The 26019-nt window shown below is 36.2% G+C and overlaps 1 protein-coding gene across 2 annotated transcripts in view; it reads left to right on the forward strand.

Moving 5' to 3' along the window:
- LOC106669410 (cerebellar degeneration-related protein 2) overlaps positions 1 to 26019 on the forward strand; it is a 93013-nt gene that overhangs the window by 64738 nt on the left and 2256 nt on the right. For both annotated transcript variants that reach the window (XM_014398875.2, XM_024225345.1), the window contains exon 2: positions 25862 to 25974. In XM_014398875.2, the coding sequence (XP_014254361.1) occupies positions 25862 to 25974 (113 nt within the window). The remainder of the gene's footprint in view (positions 1 to 25861; positions 25975 to 26019) is intronic.

A 26019-nucleotide genomic window follows, 5' to 3' on the forward strand; every position in this document is an offset into this window, starting at 1 on the left:
ATTAAATACTTAAATTTAATAGCAATGCTGCAGTTCTCGAAAAAGCTGATTTCATACTAGTTCATAGTATTGTATTCATAGCATAATTGAATTTGCAGACTAAACTGCAGTTCTCTAGGAGAAAAACTGATCGCATACTTGAATTTGCAGACTATACTGCATTTCTCGCGAAAAAACCTGATGGTATAATTGAATTTTACGGCGATCCAGCTGTGATTAAGCAAAAACACGTCATACACTTGATTTTGGTGACGATAATGCTGTATCGAGAAAGAAACTCATAGTATGTATACTTCAATTTAGAGACTATACTGCAGTGCTCGAACAAAACTCATGGCATACTTGATTTTTTTATTTTACTGCAGTTCTTGAAAAAATATTTCATCGCATAATTGATTTTGTTGACAATAATGCAGTTCCCGAGGAAAAATATTCGTCGCGTATTTGAATTTAGAGACTATATGGCAGTGCTCGAAGAGAAACCTCATGGCAGATTTGAATTAGGTGTTCCAGCTATGATAAAAACTTAATGCATACTTAATTTTCGTGATAACACTGCAGTGCACGAGAAAAATTTCATCGTATACCTGATAATGTTATCGACAAAGAAACTCATAGTACATATACTGTAATTTTGTAACTATACTGCAGTGCTCGAACAAAAACTTATGGCATACTTGATTTTTTTATTTTACTGCAGTTCTTGAGAAAATATTTCATCGCATATTTCAAATTGTTAATAGTAATGCAGTTCTCCAGGGAAAATATTCTACGCGTATTTGAATTTAGAGACTTTACCGCAGTGCTCGAACAAAACTCATGGCATACTTGTTTTGTTTACTTTACTGCAGTTCTTGGGAAAAAATTTAATCGCATATTTGATTTTGTTGACAATAATGGAGTTCTCGAGGAAAAATATTCGTCGCGTATTTGAATTTAGACACTATATGACAGTGCTCGAAGAGAAACCTCATGGCAGATTTCAATTAGGTGTTCCTGCTATGATAAAAACTTAATGCATACTTAATTTTCGTGATAACACTGCATTGCACGAGAAAAATTTTATCGTATACCTGATTTTGGTGATAATAATGTTATCGAGAAAGAAAATCATAGTACATATACTGTTATTTTGTATCTATACTGCAGTGCTCGAACAAAAACTTATGGCATACTTGATTTTTTTTTACTTTACTGCAGTTCTTGAAAAAATAAATATATTTTATTGACAATAATGCAGTGCTTGAAAAAGAAAATTCTTGGCAGATTTGAATTTGAAGGCGATCCTGATGTGATAAACAAAAATTCACTGCATACTTGATTTTGACGACAATAATGTTCTTTTTATGAGGGTTCGCAACAGCAGAGGTTATATCAACCCTCGGGGTGCCGGTGTTTTTGAAAAAAAGCCCATTTGTAAGTATGTCGGGTTCGAATGCAGGGCCCCTGGATTCGAACCCGGGACCTTTACCTTACAGTGATGAGCGCCGTGTCAACGTCTAAACCGTTGCGGCCACCGATGCCCCCCAATAATGTTATCGAGAAAATAACTATTATGTACAGTTTAATTTAGCGACTATATTGCAGTGCCCGAAGAAAAATTCATGGCATACGTTTGTGAAATAATACTCATCACAAACTTAAATTTGGTGACTATTCTGCCGTGCTCGAATGGATTTTTTAAACTTTAATTTTAAATCGATCTAGCAGTGAGCAAAAACAAATTCATCACATACTTGAATTTGGTGTCGATACTCCTGTGATTAAACAAAAAACGCATAGAATATTTGAATTTGGTGACGGCCATGCAATATTAGAGAAACAACTCATGTTATACTTGAATTTAGTGACGATACTGTTTGAGATCGAAGTACTGGTTAAAGCAGGTGGTGACAGTGTAGCGGTCAAGGAGACAATTCATCAAAAATTTAATTTTGTCGACGATAATGCAGTTTTCCTGAAAAACTACTTATCGCGTACTTGAATTTAATGACATACTGAAGTTCTCGAAAAGAAAACTCATGGTATACTTAAATGTGAAGGCGATTCTATCGTGACCAAGAAAAAAACCCATCGCATACTTGAATTTGGTGACGATATTGTTTGAGATCGAAGTATTGGTTAAAGCAGGTGGTGGTAGTGTAGCGGTCGAGGAGACAATTCATCTCAAATTTCATTTTGGCGACGATAATGCAGTTTTCCTGAAAAACTACTTATCGCGTACTTGAATTTAATGAATATAATGAAGTTCTCGAAAAGAAACTCATGGTATACTTAAATGTGAAGGCGATTCTGCCGTGACCAAGAAAAGCAAATCGCATACTTGAGTTTGGTGATGATACTGCTGTTATCGATGAGAAAGAAACTCGTAGACTACATGAATTTAAACTCATGGCGTACTTGAATTTCGTAACGTTTAATTCGATGTACCAATTAATTGTATTTGGTGATTATTCTAAGTAAGAAAACTCAGCGCATACTAATTTCACATCTCACGTCAGGTTTATAAGTATGTGAAGGTAATGTCGTTTTCATTTTAACGAATTTCGTGCGTCAAACGTGTCGTCAATCTATGTGGCTTTGTAAGTATCGGTTAAGCAACAATAAAACGTGTTAAGCAAAGTAAGCTGTGCTGTAAACAATTTTTTGCTTGCTTACGTCAACAAATTGTTTGCTATTTAGCTTTAAATGCATTTAAAGAAAAAGTGGATATCTTTCGTGCCTGTTTATTTTTCTTTTTTCTAGCCGATTATACTTTATTGATTTATTGATCGTGTTGATGACTTGATATATGATCGGTTTATTGTTAAACTTTATACTCATGCAAAATTATTTCAATTGGTATTCAGTTTTTATTTTAGTTAAGTTTAAAGATAATGCAGTGTGATAAATAATATGCGAGATATTGAATGACGAGTGTGAAATATGAAAAATGACGACACATGCTTAATGTTGATTAAAGATAATGTAATATTTTAGTTTTATTTCCTAATTTTTTTTTTAAGAAATGGACAATCAGGAAGGTTGTACGGGTCAAGCGGCGACTCTCGAGAGAATAAGAAATCATTTTTTGAGAATAGAGCGGCAAATAAATTATTTTTCTGCAACTGAAATATTAACTGTCGGAAACAATAAAAGTTAGCAGGGAGAGGTCAAGAGGCAAGGTGAATTATGCAAATCTCACGCTCACTTTCAGCCCGTTCCCCCTCTGGGCTGGATCGAGCGGTTTGCCACCAGTAATTTCACCAAAATATCAAACAATCGGACAACATAGAGATTTCCTTTCAAAACAGTATTTTTTTTTTTTTACTTTCTTTCCTATAGAAAATCGTGATAGATCTGATTCATGAAGGATACCTCGGTGAAATTGGTATGTGTTATCGACCCCTCCTGTTTGTCTTTACCCAAAATGATCGTGTTGTTTTCTTTTTCTCACGCAATGTATTTCCCAGGGTTGTAGAAAAACCAAGTAATTTCTTTTCCTATAAAAGGGTCTTATAAATAAATTGCAAGAGTGTTATTTCGAAAATGTTACTACACGTCTTGGATCTTTTGAAAAAAGCAACTGGAATGTATTTTCTTAAGCCAGTCGTTCAAAATAATCAAATTTTAAGACCGCACCTCGGCTTTCACCCCATTTCTCGATAAAAAGTACCGGGGGTAATTTATTATTCATATGGTTTAAAATGAAATTTAAAAACATGTAATTTTTTAACATCTAAATAGCTGTAATAAATGTTTTCCCGTTCTTTTCAATTTTATGAAAGAAATTTACACCTCGCTGAATTTGAACCGTTTTCTTTATTGTGAAGCAATATGCTTCGAGTCAAAACTTTAAGTTAATGATTTACGACCTGTATCTTTATCAGAACATGCTTTATCTTTTAACTCTTTTCTACCTTTCTGTAGATCTTCCACATAGTCTTCCTCTCTGGCTCACTCTCAATTTCTCCCCTTAGTTATATAAATAAAGAGTTTGATTTGAAATCTCTCTCTCTCCCTCTCTCTCACTCTCTCTCTCTCTCCCTCTCTCTCTCTCTCTCTCTCTTTCTCTCCCTCTTTCTTCCTCTTTCTCTCCCTCCCTCCCTCTCTCTTTCTCTCTCTTTTTCTTCCTCTTTCTCTCCCTCCCTCCCTCCCTCCCTCCCCCTCTCAATCTATCTCTCTATATAACTATTTCTCTTTGTGTGTGTGTGTCTCTCTCTCTCCCTCTCTCTCTCTCTCTCTAGCACTCTCTAGCTCTCTCTCTCTCGCCCCCTCTATATATCTATATCTCTATCTGTATCTCTACCTACCTACCTATCTCTCTATCTAACTATTTCTCTTTGTGTGAGTGTGTGCGTGTCTCTCTCTCCCTCTCTGACTCTCTCGCTCACTCTCACTCACTCCTCACTCTCTCTCTCTTTCTTTCTCTATCTATCCTTGTTTCAATCTATATTTATCTTCACGCTCCTTTTCTCTCATTTCGTCTTTCGTCCATTTCTTTCTCTTCTTCGCTCTTATTACAGTTGTTCATCTCTCTATTTATTTGGCTGCCGATATTAATTTTTAATTTAAGCCATTGTCCAATGGGTTTTGCGATATAATTAGAAATTATTTATTCCTGTTTGAATCATAATTTCTTTGTTATGTAAATCTCCGGGTTGATATTTAACATGAAATAAGCCTTTGATCATGGGCTTAAACCAATTGATTGGTGCTGTGGCGCAATAAGAAACAAAAATGCAAAGGAAAAATTTATAGACCGAAAATTTGGTTTACTTTGGAAGGCACTAACAGTATAATAGTAAAGACAACAGTATTGAAAATGTGAGTTAGGAAATATTGATTTTGATTCGATTGACTTTGATCACCGAGTTTGTAAGTATATTTATTCGAGTATGAATTATTATATTATGCGTATATTATGATATGTTGTTTAGATAATTGATCAAAAAATTTGTAATTATGTATTGTTAGTGCCTTGAGGAAGGCTGAATATAGGCCGAAAGCTTCGCGTAATTCAATGTTGACCACTACCCTGGTCCCTGACCTACGATAACTTCACGTTGGTCGATATATTACAACTTGATATAATAAAATAATATAAACAATAACTTTTTCCCGTTGGTTTCAGTTTGGAATATTGACAGGATAGTTTGTCCGTTCGTGTAATTTGCGGTCGTCGGCCGCGTGCCCCTTCGCGTGTCTCAAAAGACGGGGAATCAGCCCTGTAAAACAAACGAGAAGCACTTTCTTCAGCTTCGTCGGACGGAGTCCTTTCTGGGCGTGTCCTTTTATCCTGCAGATTGCACCTTTCACATTCGTCTACAACGGCGGAGGAAAGTCCTCCGTAATTGGCGATACGGGCGCATGCAACCTGTGATATACGTGATATTGTCTACCGTCCAGAACGATGAAAGTGATCGTCATTTATGCTAATAGCTGGGCGAACGTTTTGTGTTTTTTCGCGTTTTCTAGAAAGGCGGCGAAAAATGCTTAGTTGGGATTATACAATGTTTCCTTTTTTTAAGGATTTTTGTAAAAAGAAATACCCCATACCTTTCATTGCCATCATTGATCATAATAATCATACGCGTATATTGTTTGTACTTTACATATAATGAACAGAAATTTCTTTTCCAAGGATTGTCATACTTACAAAAAATAATTGAAAAATTGAACTGTTTTGATTAAATAATTAATAACATGACGATCCATTTGTAAGCCAATAAAAAAACCTTTTACATTATGTTTTATTATTCGTTTTTATGTTAATTGCCAAGGAAAAGAGCACTTTGAAGAATATAGTTTCTACAAAGCTGACAGGGGAAAAATCCCTTATGCTTCATTAATTATAGGAAAGAAAGCCTTTTCCCACATACACGAACTTTTTTTTATGTATAATTATGAATGATTCAGTAAATGAAGCGGACAAGAAATACATTTTATTTCCCGTCTTTTGTCCATCTGGCTAAGTTCAGGAACTTCCTGAGTAAAAAAACTATTGAAGTCAATCAACAATAATTCATGAAGTAGATCAGCACTTAAGATTGTTTCACTGTTTTACAAGTCTAATTCAATATAATTTGAATAACTAACAAAAAGGCTTTTTTTTAAATATTCTCGCGTCCATTTTTTTTTAAATATGGCATTTACTATGTGTTGCACGTACCCAAGGTTGCGATGTTGTCAATTTTAGCTGGATTTCACAATTTTTGTCCGGAGGAAAAACCGAAAAACATTCCAGGATGATGCCTGAAACAAACCGTGCCTGCTTATCAACCGACTGTGCAACAGACGTCACGTCACGTCTTCTTACCAATGCCCACGTAACACTGACATCCTTAATCATAACGAAAAAAGAATAGTAGATGGTACGCGTTGAAAAGAAAGAAACCATGATTAACGGCAATTTTTACATCATAGTCAATAAAAATACTAAAAATTAGTTTAACGTTCCTATCTTAAATATCCAGGCTTTAGAAAGAATCACAATATCGTGGTATCATGTCTCAAGCCGAAAGTAAATAATTAAACAATTTTAGTAAAAATACATAATTAAAATATGAGAAATGTAGTGATCACTTTAGTACGCTATATACTGTTTTGTTCTTTTGAAACGGTTCACATCCAGACATCAAACTTCTACTTTGATACGCTTGAGTAAGCCGTGTAATGTCTGCCGTGAGAAAAAGTGGTCTGATGAACGTCTGCCGCTTTGATCGATCGTTCATTTTTTTTTATTATTGACCAACATTCCCTTTAAATAACGAAAGTAATAACAAAACTAGTACAAATAATAAAGGAAAACAATTTCAGTACAATTACAGGCAAGGGAACTCGGGTTAATTACGGATTATAGAGATTTTCAAAATATCAGCGGATAATCAAGGGATAAAACATGTAAATTTCGAGTTACTGAGATTTATTAAAAAAATATTTACAAGTTTAAAAAGTAAAATTGAAGAGACCTTACATGTAGGTAGGTCTTATCCCTTCATTGCATGGTCACTATCAATATCAATAATCCATACCAAATGACATTAATATTCCGTTATCTCTATCTGTTCATTTAAAAAACATTACTTAAAATGTTATACATGCTATTAAAAACCTTCCTCGTAAAAAAGCTGCTGGAGTCGACTTTATTACCGCTTCATACTAATTTAAAAAACAATAGATTCTTAAACCATCCGCAACCATCCACACAACTAATTTCACAAATGGATATTCCGAAATGTTCGACCAATCCAAAATCTAACAAACCTGATCAACGTCCAGATTCCCACTGTTCTATCAGTTTATTACCAATTTTTGGAAAAATCGTAGAAAAACTTCTCTACAAACAAATCCATCCACGAGTCATTTAATATTACCGCCTGCCGTGAATTTCGATTCAGGCTACACCATCTCTCTCCATCCCTCTCACTCTCTCTCACTCACACACTATTCTTATCTCTTTCTAGCTCTTTCTCTTATTCACCTTTCTCTCTTTCACTCACGCCCCCTCTCTAGCTCTCACTTTCTTGCTCTATCTTTCTGTTTATCTATCAAACACATCACACACACACAAAATCATTCACTCATTCTATATCTCTCTCTAGCTCTTTATCTTACCCTACCGCTCACTCTCTCGCTCTCTCTCTCTCTCTCTCTCTCTCTCTCTCTCTTTCTTTTCTCTTTCATTCACTCACCCATTTCTTACTCTCTTTCTCTCTCTTTGTCTTTCTCTTGCTCTCTCTCTCTCTCTCTCTCTCTCTCTCTCTTTCTTTCTTTCTTTTTCTATTTATCTAGCTCTCTTTCTCATTCACTATTCTTATCTCTTTCTAGCTCTTTCTCTTACCTTTCTCCCTTTCAGTCACTCCCTCTCTCTAGCTCTCACTTTCTTGCTCTATCTATCCATTTATCTATCTCATTGTCGCCCTATAAACATCACACCCACACAATCACTCACTCATTCTATATCTCTCTCTAGCTCTTTATTACTCTCCCGCTCTCTCTTTCTCTCTCTTTCCATGCATAATAGCATAATATTTTACTCAGAAATCGTGAGATGCGGTTTGGTGAGATGTAGGTTTCAGAAAAATATTTTCTTTATCGTGCCAATGTTTCGATTTTCATTGAGATCATCTTCAGGGCTCAAAGTGTTTGTCTTCTGTGTAATTGTGCCATTCTTGCGTGTCGTGTTGAGTGTGAGTTTTTCTGAAACCTACATCACACCAGACCGCATCTCACGATTTCTGAATAATTATCGATTAACGGTCACTAATCACTACACATAATATTTTACTTCTACTAAGTGCCAACGTGTTGTAGAAGACTCTACAAGGGCATCCCTACACACCTTCTAGCATTGAAATCTGGCTGACAAATGCTTTAGAGCTTGAGTTGAATCCTTTTACTCTACTTTACATATGATGCAGAAGTTCGACAGGGTTGCGTTTGTTGTTATACACAATATACACTGTGGATATCAGGTACGATTCTCACATTTGCTAATCCCGTCATAGCTCACCGAAACCCATAGACACACCTGTACTCCTTAGACTTATAGCATTGTACTCAACATCGCCAAATCCAAAAGTCCTCCGGCACATTACTTTCTCTCGAGTCTATACAGTTTTAATCCTCTTCCAATCGAAAAGGTCGTCCGTTACCTTGGGGTGGATTTAGACAAGTAACTCACCTGGAACACTCATATAATAACCAATAACCTTTATTATGTTTGCAGACGGCATCACAATTTTTAATTATCACAATATCATAAAATAATTCTTTCCAGCATTGCTTGCTGATATATAAAACAGGTGATAGTAAATCATATAAATTTAATTAAGTTGGATTAAACGATGCGATTAACAGTTTGCCTCATTGCGGTTTACGGGCCTTCGGGTAGGAAAGAAGAACCCGTGCGAACGAGTCGGTGTTAATGATCCGGCCACGTACACGTCCGTTTGGGTCAGGTTCTCGTCGTACTCCGAGGTCCGATTTACACTCGTCAATCCAATTCAAACATCACGACAAGGGAGGATTTCATATTTCACCAGAGTGAAAAACTATCGTGAAAGGTTAGTTCGGATTGCACAGCTCGGTGTACAATACCGACGGCCGGGTGATAATGGGTGATGATATAAGTCCGATTCTTCCCACAATGATGACAACCCTGGACTTAAGGACGATGGACTTTAAGACGTGGAACTTCAAACATTTTTAAGCCCTTGACTCCTCGATTTTTTTTTTTTAATTTATAGAAGCACCTGGAGATTATGCTCCTTGTCTACCACGACCTTAATATTGTGGCACTATTCCTTTAGGTTTTAAAAGGTAGAGTTTTTTATATGTTATAATAAATAATATAAGCTAAACGTTGAAGACTAATTTTCAAAAAGGAATCTTAATTTTTTTTTAAATAAAAAATATCTCTGGGTTACCTCTGTAAGTAACAAACTATCTCCGCAAAACTGAAATATTGAACAAAATACAAGGTGTTCAGCTTTAATAATTTGTTTTTAATAATTTTCATAATAATTTCATTATAAGTTAAATAATTTCATTCAAAATTTCCTTGAGTTTTTTTTTTAAATTTTCCACCTTACCAATCCTTAAACCACGGCTTTTTCTTTTCCTCGATCAATTTCTTCATCTTTGAAAAAATTAATGAAAAAAGCATTAACACTACTAAAAAGGATATTAAATGGAGTACGTTTTCTGAAATTTGATGAACTCTAGGTTTGGCAATAGTAGTTTAGAATCATCATAGTAAGTTTTTCAACTTTGAAAAATAATTTTTTTTCAAAGTTCTCGCTAATAAAACATTTATTTCACTAACGTTTACAAGTTTAATATTGATCACATCTTATTGGAAATTTAACGTACTTTTCAATGGTCTCAATAGATTAGGACAAAACCTTTTAGTTTTGGAGTTATCATTGTTTAATTGAAGCAAGATCGTGAAAGCTTAAAATGTCAGAAAAAGTGAAATAACTCCGAAACAGTTGAGATTCGGTTCCATTTTGAATGTAGAATCTACTGGAAAAGCTTTCTAACACGAGTAGCCGAACACACTGTATTTTTATAATACGTTTTCCTTGTCGAGAAGATTGTTCGAAGTAGGACAAAAATTCGAAGTTCAATATTTTCAAAACAAAACTTCTTTCTACTGACTTCCTTGGGGTCCTCAATGGTTTAAAGATCAAAATAAGATAGATTGTATAAATAAATGTAAGATTACCGACTTAGAAAGTTTAAATCCCTGATACGGTCTCTAGGAAAAGATAATAACATTTGAATTCCCTCACAAAAAAATAAGGAAAGAGCTTTTGCGGAGTAGAATCGTTAATCCGTCGCAAACCGCACGTATTGGAAAACGGTTTAATGGAAATAATTTTTCCAGCGAATCTACGGAAATTATTTGCTGAGATTTTTTTTTCGAGATATGTTTTTCACCAAAATGTGTGATGGAAATGTGAACATTTCAAATTAATGTACAGGTTATGGCGAGCCAATCAAAATTAACGATCTGCCTATAGTATAACTACAGCTTTTTTATCTCTTTAGTGGTTCATTTAAGAAAAATTAAATTAATTTGTGCTTCCTTTAAAGACTGACAAATAGGAATTAAAGCGACTAAGTGAAAACTTTAGTGAACATGATGTCCTTTTTAGATGGCCCGGCTGAATATCTCTTGAAAAGATATCGTTATCGAAAAACCCAAATAATACGAATTTAATATTTTTTAATATAATTTTAAATTTTTACCGTTTTTTTAAATAATTGTTAGGATATTTCTTTACATAAAACCTGAATTTTCTCCACTCTAACGTAACTTTTCCCAACTTTTGATCTAATTTTCAGATTTACCACGAATATCCTTTTACATTAGTCCACTTTAGTTCTAAAAACTGCTAGACTACTTACAAAATAACTGCACAAACCATGAAATTTTCGAAATTGTAATTTTAGATCAACTTTTTTAAATATTAGTTCCTTTACATTACATTTTGCAAAATGTCAAACTAGGCAAAAACTGCATTTAATGCTTGTCGTTCATTTAATTCCCAGGATGAGTCCCGGACCACGTTTCACAAAATCAAAATAATCGAAGTTTTCGAATAGACTGTCGGAAAGCTAATAAAATGTTGAAGTTTTTAGCTGGTCTGACGTTTTTAAAAATTTAATGTAAGAAAGCTACGATTTAAAGAAATTGATCCAAAATTACCGTTTCGTAAATTTCATTATGTTTTGCTTGATATTTATTTTATAAGCAGACTGGCAATTTTTAGAGAAAAAGTGGATTAATGTACTGAAAATTCGATGCTAAATCTAAAAATAGTGTTGTGTGTAGTGATTAGTGTTAATCGATATTTATTTAGAAATCGTGAGATGCGGTCTGGTGTGATGTAGGTTTCAGAAAAACATTTTCTTTATCGTGCCAACGTTTCGATCTTTATTGAAATCATCTTCAGGGCTCAAAGTGTTTGTCTTCTGTGTAATGTGCCATTCTTGCGTGTCGTGTCGAGAGTGTCTAAAAATAGTATCAGAACATTGGAAAAGTTACGTTATAGTGAAGAAAATTGAAGTTATACGTCAAGAAACGTGTTTTTATTAATTAAACCAAAAAAACTTAACTTTTGAAGTGATTGAGATAAAACCATGAGGCTTACGGTATTCTACTCCACTTTTGGGGTACTACCACCGAAAATTTTTGTTAACACGACCAGCTAACCACCCTGTATAAATATCGATCATTTTTACCCGGTATATTGATATTTTTCTCGATAAGTATTCCTGAGAAAGAAAAAGTGTAGGCTTTTTTGGTGTTCAATATTTGTCAATTATGGAGTAGGATTACATATATATAGACACTCGATATTTTACTGAATTTTAGGCTCTATATTATTTTTCGGTTTTTGAATAAGCGTGTGTGTGGTGAGTGACCGTTAGTACATGATTATTCAGAAATCGTGAGATGCGGCATGGTGTGATGTAGGTTTCAGAAAAACATTTTCTTTATCGTGTCAACGTTTCGATCTTTATTGAGATCATCTTCAGGGCATGGGATTTACAAACATTGTTTAAATTTAACAAAAACATGTAGGATGTCGAAAAAAGTAAATTTATACAATGCAAAAAAATATTTTTTAATATTCAATCAAAGTATTTCTACTCACTCTCTTTGATTGAATATAAAAATATATTTTTTTGCATTGTATAAATTCACTTTTTTCCACATCCTACTTGTTTTTGTTAAATTTAAACAATGTTTGTAAATCCCAGGCCCTGAAGATGATCTCAATAAAGATCGAAACGTTGGCACGATAAAGAAAATGTTTTTCTGAAACCTACATCACACCAGAACGCATCTCACGATTTCTGAATAATCAATTTTGAATAAACATTAAATCAGTTAAGTTGTGGAAAAATTTAAAAGCTAAATTCAAAGGCCGCGCCCATCGCTTTCGCCCAATTTCTTGATAAACAGCTCCGCCCGGTCATTTAATATTCCCACCACATAACATTAAATTTTTTTTTGTAAGTCGACCGATTTTTTAAAATCAAAATCAGAGGTTTAATTGTACCTTCTTCTTCTTTTTCTCCACGTGCAGGAGCTTCCAGACAGTGAGGAGACACTGTTAAACGGGTGCGTTCACCTTCGGCTTTGAATAACCGGCTTTCGAAAGCACATAATATCGATATAAAACAAGTAGAAGAACATGGTTTATGCGTAGCGAAACTCCGAAGGACGAAACAGCCAAAGCCGGTTTAGTCAACTGGCTCGATGCACCGGTATCTTCCACCACTTATTTTTTGCCCAGGCTTGACAGTATGTTATAAATGTAATAAATATTTAAAGTTGAAGTCAATATTAAAGGAAACTATTCATAATTGATTGTACATTATAGAAAGGCTTTCGACCGTCTGTTTTTTCCACTTTTCACCGAAGCCGCTTTCTTGCTTGAGGCGGTGCAATACCGTTCTCTGGTTGATTTAATAATGCTGAAATCGAGTGTTTGTATTTCAAGAAACGGTTGTCGTTAATTTGTGCCTTGTAGTTTTATGCGGGTATGAGAATTTACCGCATTGTTTTACGGTGATTTCTTCTCGCTGGAAGGATCTAAACTTAAGAAAATTGTTTCGACTAAACACTAGTTTCTTATAAAAAAAAAAACGGACCTCCCATTAAATTATAACACAAAGTATGAGATTTTAAAAGATGAGAAATTCGATTACGCGACTTCATAGATTCTTATCTTCATAATTGGTGTATGAGAAAAACCGCTAGCTGGAACCAACTACAAATGATTGATTAAGACAGGCCATCAATAAAAGAATAGAGAAAATATCTTTAGACAAGTTTTTACTATTGGTCTTTTCTGGTAATTTTGCATATCTGGGAACCACAATCGATTTTACAATGGTTTTGAGATCGCTTCATCCTTACGATCATTAAATTCGAAAATAATTTCAACCACATTAGTCAACGTCATCACATTGTTCAAAGTCTGTCATTAAAAAACCGCTCTAGGAATGTAGATGGTACGTTAGGGTTATAAGCAGGGAGAGGTAAAACCCTAGACTCCTTGCCGGTGTCATTTATAACATTATAAGTCCATATATTTATTCATCTATATGCTGACACGCCGCCATATTGAAAAAGCTCAAAATGTAAGTTTGTCCGCCACCACGTAGCATATGAAAATGATCGGAATTGATGGGACCTCTAAATTTTTTCGTTCTGTCGACGGATTTATAATCCTTAACATCGTAGATTTCACTCTAATTGGTTTACATTTTGGTTGTTATTTGTTTCCAAAGTTTTGTAAACCAATAAGCGTGAATTGTACGATAGAAATATAAATGGTGGAGTATGTATGTTTGTCTTTTTAAAAATGTTAATCCGTTCACAGGACTGGAAATTTTGGAATTGTACTGGAATGAGAGGTCATATAAATTTGTCGGTTTAATGCTGCTATCTTTTGGATTTGATTCATAATATTTTTGGATACATTTAGTCGTAAGTCTTTGGAAATTAAAAGAATTTTTCGAAAAATATCACCTCTTCATCGTTCGTATTCTCAAACAGCCCATTATCTTTTGGATGTTTGGCAACATCCAATTTGTTCAAGCCCGCTGTTTTGTCTTTCTCCTTTTCTCACTTCAAGCCCATTTTGTTTTAGATCCTTTAGATATTTGTTATGTCCGTTAGCTTTTATGGATCATATTCCTTGGCGATGACAACGATGGTAACATCTATTTTTGAGGATCGATATTTTGGACGCTAGAGCTCAAAACTTGGGTCATTTGAACTTTCAAAATTCCATTGCCTGCTGCTCAGTCCCTTTCTTTCTTAGTCTTTCTTTCTCATAATGTCGATATCAGTCGTTTTAGCATGGTATATACTAAATTTATTAACAAAGCCTTGGATGTTCCAAATATGTTCCTCAACTGCTCCTTTCTGTCGTTCCTCAATTCATGCTCATGTTGCAGATTTAAAAACACTGTACCTACGAAATTCAATGGCCCTTGTACATCGATGATAAAAGAGTTAAATTTCTAAGTTGAATAATTTGTGGTGACATCGATGATAACATGACACCAAGTTATCTGAGTTAAAACTACATTTTTGCCTATTATCCACAACGGTATCTTGGTAGTTGGATGTTTAGCCTCAGCGTTGAAATGTCGAAGTATTAAGAATATGGTCGTTTTCGTCCTTTTTCCGATACCGTCATATACCAATAAGATATAAGGTAGTCCACCAACTGATGATTTAATTTCTTAAGTTATGCCAAACAACACGTTCCGAAAGTCTTCTGAATAACAATCGGAAATAGTGCGTTGTATCGGTCGTGATATGTTTCACAGCCCTTTTACCTTATTAGCATCCCGAGAGAGCAGATGGTAAAATGCTAGGGCCAGACGTAATCCAACGACCGCTATTAGCATTTAGTCAGCATCGTGCCGGCTGTCAATAACGGTCCCTCGAGGGTTCGACTTTCGTTTAGGCATTTCTAGGCGACTCGTTTCACTCTCTATCGGATTGTAATTGATGCCCTTAGAAAGGAACAATTTACAGTGTCGATTAGTCATTTGGAGCTTCAGGCCATTTGTTTAGACGTGGGGCGCAAGATCTGTATGATTACGGTAAGTATGCTTAATCAAACATCAGAAAAAATCTTCTAGCTGTCTGACTGCAGTACAAACGTAATGATCCATGGTATTCACTAGGGGATCATTTCATTAAGCTGAAAGGGACAAAAGACAGAAGGTTGTTGACCTGTCCGGTCCACAATCTTCTTTCAAATTAAAGTCACTGATGGTCTTTATACTTCTGACATTACGAACTCTCTGTGCTGTCTTTTTTTTCACACTGTTTATATTTATATTCAAAACGTCGATCTCGTTCTCTTCGGGTTTCTCTTAAAAGCCGGGGTAATAGGGATAGGCCATTCTCGTGCATAAGCAATCGGTTGATGCAGAAAAGGAAGTCGCTAGACCTCATTAAAGGCCTTTCCCTTTTCTTTCACCCCCGACGCTTTACCGACATGATCTGTAAAACAACTTATCAGAACTTTACGGGTCCGGTACAAACCGGTCTGTAAATTTTATCACAGCAGTTTAAACTAGGGTGAAGGGAAAATATTGATTTGGTGAAATGCCGGCACGTGACAATAAATTTTGAAAGTTACTTAACATACTGACTCTTCCTGCTGCAATATACATTTATTTATTATTTATTATAATAAGATATATCGTACACAAAGTGATTACAAGACGTATAAAATTTCTCAACTTAAGACACGACGTTTGCCAATCAAAGGTCGAGACCTTTTCAGTCTTAAAAAAGAAATGTTCACGAAATGAACGATTCATTCCCATATAAATATTTATCACAGTCGCCTTAAAGACAGTAAATAAAATTACTTTCATCTCACAAAAAGACGCTACAAGTATCAGAACTGATCAACTTGGTGGTCCGCCACTTCTGGATGTTTCTTCAGTCGTGTTTAGTTAAGAATTTGAAATGAAAGCATTGAAAAGACTAAGATTAGTCCTGTATAAATATGTTTTTTTTTCTCTAAGTAATTCGTTTTAATCGTTAAAAGTTATTAGGAGTTGAAGATTTTCATGACTGGAGCATCATCCCTTAGAACTTGATGTCGATCTTCGAAATGAAAGATTTCAAGTTTTATGTTGAAGTGATCGACTTGATCACTTTACCGGATCTGTCTATTCTCGTGTGTTTCATCTCACCTACATACAGATTAAATTGTGAGATGCCGAATTCACCAGGATGATGGATCTTTAGTTTAGTTCATATCCTCGGTGATTCTGTTTCATTTTAGATTATCGGCTAATCACGAGGAACGTTATTTCTAATAGAAAAATTAAATTACAACACGTTTCTTACGAGTTGGTAGCAAATTCGGCTGCGATTCGATTAAGCTAATTAAGGTTATCAGCTACACGTGCAGCTCTTTCGATTTTTTCCATCGAAACTCGTCCCATGTTCTTAAACCGGTAAGGGTCCTGTTATGGTCGTACTTTTGCCAGTGTGTTATGCAAGGGTTCAACATGATGTTGTGCAACGCCGTGTTAGTTATCTTTAACATCATCCCTCCTGTGTATTCCCACCACAATAGAAAGCCATTTCAAGTAATCGGTGTTTCGATGCCGGTTTGATGCATGCAGCGGAAAAAAGGACTTTTTTCTTCCGTTTCTGTTTTGCTACAAAAGTTCAAATTGAGATGGCGATGTTTTTGAACACTGAAACATTGTAATTTCAAATCAAGAACAAAAATGTTATTAGTTTGGCACCCCGGCACACTATGCTGTTCATAGTCAAGGGCATCCTTCCTTCTACCTACTATCTAATACTTCACTGTTTTTCATTGTCTGCATTGTCATTGAAGGTAATTCCTTCTCTGCATATTATCCATGCTGGCGTTCCTCAGGGTAGCGTTTTGGACCCCACAATTTACCAAATCACACAGCTGACATCAGATACCATCCGCTCGAATATGATCCTGTCGTTTCTACTCGAAACCTAACAGCTCTACATACGGGGCAATTCAAAAGAAACTGATTTGCGATTCTAGTTTGATTCGACTAACCAAACTGCAATGATTTTCTTCTAATGTATCTAAATGGGACAACACTACTGTAGTGACTGAAGTTGTTTAGTTTCGGGTGATTTTCAAGAAGGGGATCAACAGGTGTTCATATTTGCGAGAGAAGTGAGAAACACCCTGTTTTATACGATTTTAAACTTCCTGAATTCTCAAAGAGGCACATCCATCCCAAAACTCAAAGAAAGGCGACATTGAAAGACATGGCATGAAGTTACAAAAAACGCATGACCACAAAACCTTTTTTCCATTTTTTGTCTCTTCTTTACCGATGATGGTATAGCAACATGACAGCTTCATTCGTATAATCACATTTAACGAACAAAGACATGGATGATGTCCCTTCCATCATTTCACTGAAGAAACTACTGATTTTCATCTTTTTGAGTAGCTTCGTATGTGGAACCGAATAACTAATGAGTTGGAAACTGATTAGAAATTTCAGCCACAAACCAGTTCCGCGGTGGTTAGGGCGTCCAACGAATTTGCCATGCTAGCGGTCCTGGGTTCGAATTTCTGCTCAGCACGGATTTTTATATGGAATAGTATGAAAAATTGTAATGACCCGCCCGCGATATCCAACGGGTAGGTGGACAGCCCTCCTGTATGACTTTATTTTTTACTTTACTTAATGTTCCTCTTCCAACCATAGTTCGATACGTACATAGACTGACGTGGAATCCATACAAAGAGTTAACACTACTTGACAAATGATCCAACTTATCCTGTCCAACAAAATATTTTAGATATGTGGATATAGGTCGAGCCAAGTGGTCAAACATTCTCCTTATACAGACCACTCAATCAAAAGTTCTAGGAAAAATTCTGGACCCCCCTTTGTATGTATCAAATGCAACTACACACAGAGATCAAACATCCAAGCAACCTTAAAAGAGATTAGCACTTAAAAAGGTCACATCCAAAATAGTAATGCTTCCTAAATCTGCAAAACCGGGGAAACCAACAACCTATTATCTTGCTGCTTGCCAAGACACAAATGATTTTGGGTAATGAACTAGCAGACAACTGGCCAGAGGAGGATATACAAGTCCATATGAAGGCCCAAAACCTTAAACGTGTTAAGGATAACAAGTTCAAACACAGATTCTTCCATCTCAGAATATGGTCCACAAAAAATAAAAGAAGTGGATGAACTCCAACCAGACATAGTAAACTCTTGGTTGAAGATCTCTTACCAAAAATGGCGAACACACATTTCTACGGTTGGACAGGGTAAAACTCAGGGGTACCGGTCACTGACATTTGAGAAAACACCTCATTTGAAGGTTATGCAATGAGGAGAAAGAAACTGCCACTCATATCAGATTCGAATGCGAAGCAACTGCTCAATGAAGACATAACCTAGGGTACTAAGAAGACATACTACTTCTTAAGAGAAGGATCGAGTAAACTGAACCGATCAAAGAAACTGAAAAACCAGGTTGAGTTCTTGGGGAATACCAAATCACCATTATCATAACACAAAGGTGTTCCCTTTAGCCATAAAATAACTCGATCCCGATATCTTATCACTAGAAACGCATTAATTGAAAAAATGCTCATCCTGCCATAATACAATCCTGTCTGTAAACTAGAGTCGATGGCCTAGAGATCTCCTACACAGTGACTCAATGACTAACCAAACTACTAGTCTTCTTATCGAGCAATACCAATCCATAGTTTCTCCACTCCTTATAAACTTTATGGTACTGTATGCGTTAATTTAAAAAAATATAAATTTTTTTAAACTAAGCAAGGGAAATTCGTTGCGTCCGAGTTAATTGCCACTTAGAAACCAGGTGTGTTCAGTTGAGGTGCCACTCCTTCGATTTTGGCTGGAGAAATTTGTTTTTATCATTTCAAAGTGTCAATTAATCGAGAACGTTGATCGATATGACGTATGGTGGAAATAAATGAAAACTTAAGAAGTAGTTGGCAAATTCTATAGATTTATTTTTGTATTGGTGATGATGGAAGTGGATTGAATTTTTTTTTTAAATTGTCGGTATTTTCCACTGGCGATATAAACATTAAATTTGGGCCTTCTGAAATTAACAGCGTGAAAAAGAGGCAGAGATGTAATCATAGAAAGCAACAAGTAGCAGACCAGATCTTATCGGAGGCCGTCTAATAGCAGTTCTCCAGCCCGCTCAGTTGCCAATTACCACTTAACAATAATGTTTCTGTTCTCTGTAACGGCTTATTTCGGCCAAATTTGTTGTCGAGGAAACCCGGTCACCTTGTAACTGAATTGATTTTGAATTCGTGATCCTTCTTCCGCGGAAGGAACGGCCGGAGATTTTGAAATGCAGCCGAGGACGAAAGCGAGCGGGCCTAGCCCCAGGGGAACGAAGAAAGGAAAATTGCATAGGCCGTTTTATCCCGTCCGAGTGGAACGCCCTTCCCAGAGGCTCGTGTGAATATTTTCTTAAAGGTTTCGAAGGAAAGTAACATCGTCTTTACATTTCTTACAGTTTGAGTGAAGGTTTTCTCAAAAGGGATACCCAACGTTTAACAATGGGACTTATCCCCGAGTGAAAGACACACATGGGAACGCCGAAGAGTCTGACAGACGGGAGAACGGAAATGACCGTTGCAGATTACACCCTCGATATTAAAAAGTCACGAATTATATTAAGACATAGAAAGTAGTCGGTACGATAACGAACGCGATTTGTTTTCGTGAGATACCGTCCTTATCTCATATCTGACGAATTTGTCAGATATTGAATTAGAGCAAAAAATCATCAGGACTTTTTTTTATAAATATGATTTAACATGGAACATCAAGTGTACAAGATAACATGGAATCTCATTGATCTCATCTCCCTTCAAAACGATTTTCTTTGCTAAAAGTGAAGCTATCACATTTTGTTTTCAGGTCAATACAGTTTTAACAGTACACTAAGTCCCTTAGAACGGAATCAAAGTCCGCATAACTTCCCCAATCATTAAGTTATTGGGTATTTCACTTTCACCGCCTGCCCACCTCTGTCAACACAGGGTAATTCAATTCGATCCCAGTTCGATTCGAAATAAACCTGTCATTTCAGGAATGAGGCCAGCAATCATGATTACGCCGACACATAGCTTAAAGAAAGGATGAAACTTGCAATACTGCACTTAAACATCTGTACAAACAATAAATCTTGATATAGGAGGCCATATTGCCCATATTTTTTTTTTAATTTATTCTATCAGGGCCTACTGTCTAGTTGAAAAATTGGTCACCTACTACCGACCAACGTCCTATCTTTGCAGATCTGCAGACAGCAATGAGCACGGTAAAATGAAGTCGCTTTATTTATGTGCCATAACCCCAGAGCAACCCGTCCAAACAGCAAGAAGAAAGACAACAGGAGTGAGGAATGTATAAATCCCTGGCCCGTTGGCAATACTATGAAAACGTCTTCACGGTCGTCCGTACCAGTGCACCCGGAAATATTCGAGATGGCTAGGGATGGATTACCTGTAATCTTAATCGGGAGCAGGTAGAAGTATATTCCCTCTCGCGAGGGTTACTTGTGAGAGGAAAACAATTTAAAAAAACGAAAAAATTCTATATATACAGATATTTGAAATCCAGACGACAATCGTCTTGGAAGAACCATAACCAAACCCTAGAGATATCAACTGGTTTGAGATTACAAAGATGTTTGCTGCATGATGAATAAGGATCACTATACACGACTAGTACGTGTGGTGGAAGGCGAAGGATGTTAAGATTAAGACAACTGCATCGAACAGTACATTAATAAAGCTTAAGATAATTTCTCAATAATGTTGTTTTATGTGATACACCACAAAACAAAATCACAATGTAAAATAGTAAAAATGTAGGTTTTTTTGTCTGAAACGTTTCGTCGCTATTTTATTTTGTTATTTTCAATTTTCAAGTACTTTCTGTATATAGTATACTTTATAATAATAACATTTATATTTGATAAAAATTATTATAATGCGATATATCGATGTTGCATGGTAGGCCCTTGTTTGATCAATATTGATCGATCTTCCGTTTATTTCTCCCCTGGATTTTACATTTCTTGAACATCCGTGTTGTAAATCAGCTCAGAGATAGATTTAATTCAAAACTTGAATCTGTGTGAATGCAGTTATGAAATAACACGTTCTGTACACTCGTCGGAAATAGCCATGTGGCCGGACAAGTCTGTTTTTGGGAAGACGAAACATTTCATGACGAGAAAATTGTTCTGCTCGGGATTTCTTGATATGCGGTTTCTTGTCTTTGGGCCTTGGTCGGGCCTTTCTCATATTTCAAATATTTCTGATTGACTTTCTTTTTAGGTTTTGATCAGACCTTCTTAACTATTAGTTACAATGTGCTACTGAGGATTTGTTGTAATTAATTAGTTTCCACATAATAAACAACCAATTAATTATATTTTTGAAATGATATGTAAGTGTGTATAGAGAGAGAGAGGGGGGAGTGAGATTGAGAGAGGGAGAGGGGAGAGAGAGAGAGAGAGAGAGAGAGAGAGAGAGAGAGAGAGAGAGAGACAGGCCGACAGACAGACAGACAGAGACAGAATGGAGTGAGTGTGTGAGAGAAACAGAGAGAGAGAGAGAGTGAGTGAGTGAGAGTGAGAGAAAGAGAGAGAGACAGCAGACAGACTGACAAAATGAAGTGAGTGAGAGAAACTGAGAGAGAGAAAGGAGGGAGGGAGAGAGAGAGAGACAGACAGACAGACAGACAAAATGAAGTGAGTGAGAGAAACTGAGAGAGAGAGAGGGAAGAGTATGGAGTAAGTGAGAGAAACAGAGAGAGAGATAGAGAGAGAGAGAGAGAGAGAGAGAGAGAGAGAGGGAAGAGAATGGAGTAAGTGAGAGAAGCAGAGAAAGAGAGAGAGAGAGACAGACAGACAGGCAAAATGAAGTGAGTGAGAGAAACTGAGAGAGAGAAAGGAGGGAGAGAGAGAGAGACAGACAGACAGACAGACAAAATGAAGTGAGTGAGAGAAACTGAGAGAGAGAGAGAGAGAGAGAGAGAGAGAGAGAGAGAGAGAAACAGAGAGAGAGAAATATAGAAGGTGTGAGATAGAGAGAAACAGATTTACAAAGAATGTTACAGGAAGAGAGAGATTACCAGAGTGAGCGAGAGAGAGAGAGAGGGAGGGAGGGTGAGGGAGAGGGAGAGAGAGAGAGAGAGAGAGAGAGAGAGAGAGAGAGAGAGAGAGAGAGAGAGACAGGCCGACAGACAGACAGAGACAGAATGGAGTGAGTGTGTGAGAGAAACAGAGAGAGAGAGAGAGAGAGAGAGAGAGAGAGAGAGAGAGAGAGAGAGAGAGAGAGAGAGAGAGAGAGAGAGAGACAGGCCGACAGACAGACAGAGACAGAATGGAGTGAGTGTGTGAGAGAAACAGAGAGAGCGAGAGTGAGTGAGTGAGAGGGAGAGAGAGAGAGAGAGAGAGAGAGAGAGAGAGAGTGAGTGAGTGAGTGAGTGAGTGAGAGACAGACAGACAGGCAGGCAGACACGAGAGAGTGGCCAACCGGCTTAAATATTATGGGTTAACAATTTGGAATGGAATTCTTGTCCAAAAATGTCTTGATTTGTCTTAATCTTTACAAGATTTCACCTCCGAACAACTCTTTCGTCCGTTTCTTATAGGCAAATGTTTAGAGAGAGAGAGAAAGAAAGAGAGAGGGGAGAGAGAGAGATGTACAGTCTGGCACAGAAAGAGTGGCAAACAGGCATAACTATTAAGGGTTAACATTTTGGTGGAAATGAATGGAATTCTTGTCCAGAAATGACAACTCTTTTGTCCGTTTCTTGCAGGCAAATGTTTGCAGAGAGAGAGAAAGAGAAAAAAGTCGATCGCATATAAAGTTTAGGGACCACTTTCCCTGGCCGTTGAACCTCTAAGCAAGGCCGAACTTTCTTTCGGTTCACACCATTTTCATCGTCGGGACTTCCGATGTATGGTCGTAATTGTTAATTATTATTCCACGGACATTTTCCATTCTTGGAGAATGAAAGGCGCCAAAATTGCAAGTCCCCTGTGACCATTATTCTTGGTATGAAAAGAAGGATGGAGTTTTTCCTAAAAGAATGTTGATTCTTCGTTATTTACGCCATTAGATTGAAATTCGACATGATTGCATAATCCAACGGTGGTTTGGGATGTGTCTTGTATCTTAATTGTTCCGGCTGTTCAACGTTGTTTGAAATTTTGATACTCAAGCCGACGTTTCTAGTGAGACAATCATACAGTTGAACAATTGATTCAAACCAGAGGAAGAACGATTCAAGGTAAAAAGGAAGAAAGTCAGAAACCAGTATATGTACTAGAATTATTATTTGCCAGCGTGAAACCACTGGCATGGATTTCTTTAAGATCGTACCATCTTCAATTACACACAACCCGCAAATTGTCGTGTTTCACTGCTTTTTCAACGGCTTAAATATAAAATGACGTCCCCCTTCTTTTCTTTTGTACCCTAGGATATGGAAAATAGAGAATAATTATTGATATAGGTCGCAACGCTATTGCGTGGAATTTTGTTTCTTGATTGGTTCTCCATTCCGTTCCGCTATTTTTATTAATTGGATTGTAGATAATGTACGAGGAGTCGTGATTCAATTATGCCTTGCCTCGACCTCCGTGAAGGACGAGACCATTCGTCCTCTTAAGAAAGTTGTTAGCTAGACGATCGCAAGAAAGATTTTAGTGTGTAAAAACACAGCAAAATTGCGTGATCCCATTTTTAAGCGTTGGTTCTTGTGTACTAAAGAAGGGTTTTTCTTTGTACTTATATCTTTAAAAAATATGATCATAGAACTGGTAAAAGAGGCTCAAAAGATCTGTTGTTTTCTGTTTAAAAGCCAAGGCTACTACTTGTGTTCAGGTTCATCTAGCTACTCCTAGATCATAGGTTTATAAGAAGTTACCTTAGAAGTTACTTTAGACAAAAATTTATGTTTGTCGATACGTCATCTCATATCTCATATGTGGTTTCACAGTTAGCACTTAGCAAGGCAGACTACCTCCTCTTCCCAAAGTCTGCATTTCTTCCTGTCTTTTTCTTCAGATGCCCTTTTAATTAAGCTGATATTTTAAGATTGTTCCTTTTGAGTTAAAAGTTAGAAGATTTAGGTTAAAGGGTGGTGTGTTGCAGTTTCTTTCTCTGCTTAAAAGTGTCTGCAGGTAGTCTCATTACTGGGCTTCTTCAGATAGAAATGCCCTGTCAACAGAACTGATATTGTAATTAAATATTATAAATTTTTATCTCAGCCAAGACCTTAGAAAGAATAATTAATTGATTGAAAGAAGTAACTTAGTCAATTGACTACAAAAACGTAAATGGATTGATATTCTAAGATTGCTTCTCGTAATTTGAAAGTTAAAAGTTAGTCAGTTCAGGAGAAAAGTTTCTTCTACTTCCCAAAAAAAGTGTGCAGATTGGTTTTATTCTCTGTTTTCTTTCTGATATTAGAGCGTTGTTGACTGATCAAACAATAATCTAACATCACTGTCAGTAGAGTTGAAGTTAAAAGTTAGCAGTCTTCCCTCTTTCAAAAAGAGTCTGCAGGCCGATTCCTGCCTGTTTCTTCAGCTATGCTCAGGTCTCACATTACAGTTTTTGAAAGGTTTTTGTCACTTTAGGTCAAGGATTGGTATGATGTAGTGTTTTCCTTTTCCCAAAAACGTCCACAGATACATTAATTTCTGAGATTCTTCAGTTGCTAGTTTCAAAATTGGTTTAAATGAATGGTTGTTATGTGGCAGTCTTCCTGTTGCCAAAGGTTCAGGCAAGTGATGCAGTGCCATGTCATCAGGTGTTCTGGACTGTTTCTTTTTTGTTGACAGTTTAAATTTAATCGGCTTAAGTGAATAGTTGGTGCGCAGCAGTTTCGCCCTTTTTCTTTGTCTGCAAATAGATTCATTCATGTGTTTCTTCAGATAACAGTACCATGTCAACAGTAATGATATTCTAAGATGGTTTCTTTTTAGTTGAAAGTTAAAAGTTAGTGAAGACGAATTGTCGGAGTGCAGCTGGGTCTTCCTTTTCCTAAAATTATCTGCAGAACGATTTATCCCTGTTTGTTTCTTCAGCTATGTTCAGAAGATTCCACATATTGAAATTAGTAATTTAGTTTCTTTAGGTGAATGGATGGTGTGAAGCAGTTTCTTCCTTTTTCCAAGTGTCTGCAAAACTAAGCTTTTATTTAATTAATGTAATAAATTTAATAATAAAATAAATAATAATAAATTATGGGGCTAGCTCTTTTTAAATGGGTCCATATGTTTGCCAATTGTGTCCAACTCTTTTAGAAAAATCTTGTTTAATAACCTCAACAGCTTTTAAAGATTGTTTATGGGACTTGGCACACAAATCAGAAGGACTTTATTATTCTTACAGAAATTATATATTGTTATTACATTTTCTGTTCTTATTTGATGCTATCCAATTTACTTTAGATACTAGTGATATAGTTAATGTTTGGAGTCTCACAACGTTGCATTATAAGCACTTCCTTGTTACCATATATAATGTTTTAGGGTTTTTTGTGTTTTTTTTAACTTACAAAATTCAAACAACTTGTACAGTCAAAATATGTCTATTTGTAAATTTTCTCATAAGTGAAATGTATCAATATTGATTTGTTTTCTAATTAACTTTATTGTTTACATTTTCCAATCTATTTATACTGAATGGAATTTGGTACTCATTGCCTTAACTTATTTTTATACTGATAAATCAAAAATTAAACATTGTATAAATGTTTTCAGATCTGCAGTTGGCAGCTGAACTTGGAAAAACTCTGCTGGAAAGGAACAAAGAGCTGGAAACCTCACTGAGGCAGCACCAGAACATTGTTGAAGATCAATCTCTGGAAATAGAGGTATACAGCTTGTTTTTGCTTTTATCCCAAAAATATGTCCTGTGA

The sequence above is a fragment of the Cimex lectularius genome, unplaced genomic scaffold, assembly GCF_000648675.2.
Source record: "Cimex lectularius strain Harlan isolate CLEC.00 unplaced genomic scaffold, Clec_2.1 scaffold11, whole genome shotgun sequence".
NCBI lineage: Eukaryota > Metazoa > Arthropoda > Insecta > Hemiptera > Cimicidae > Cimex > Cimex lectularius.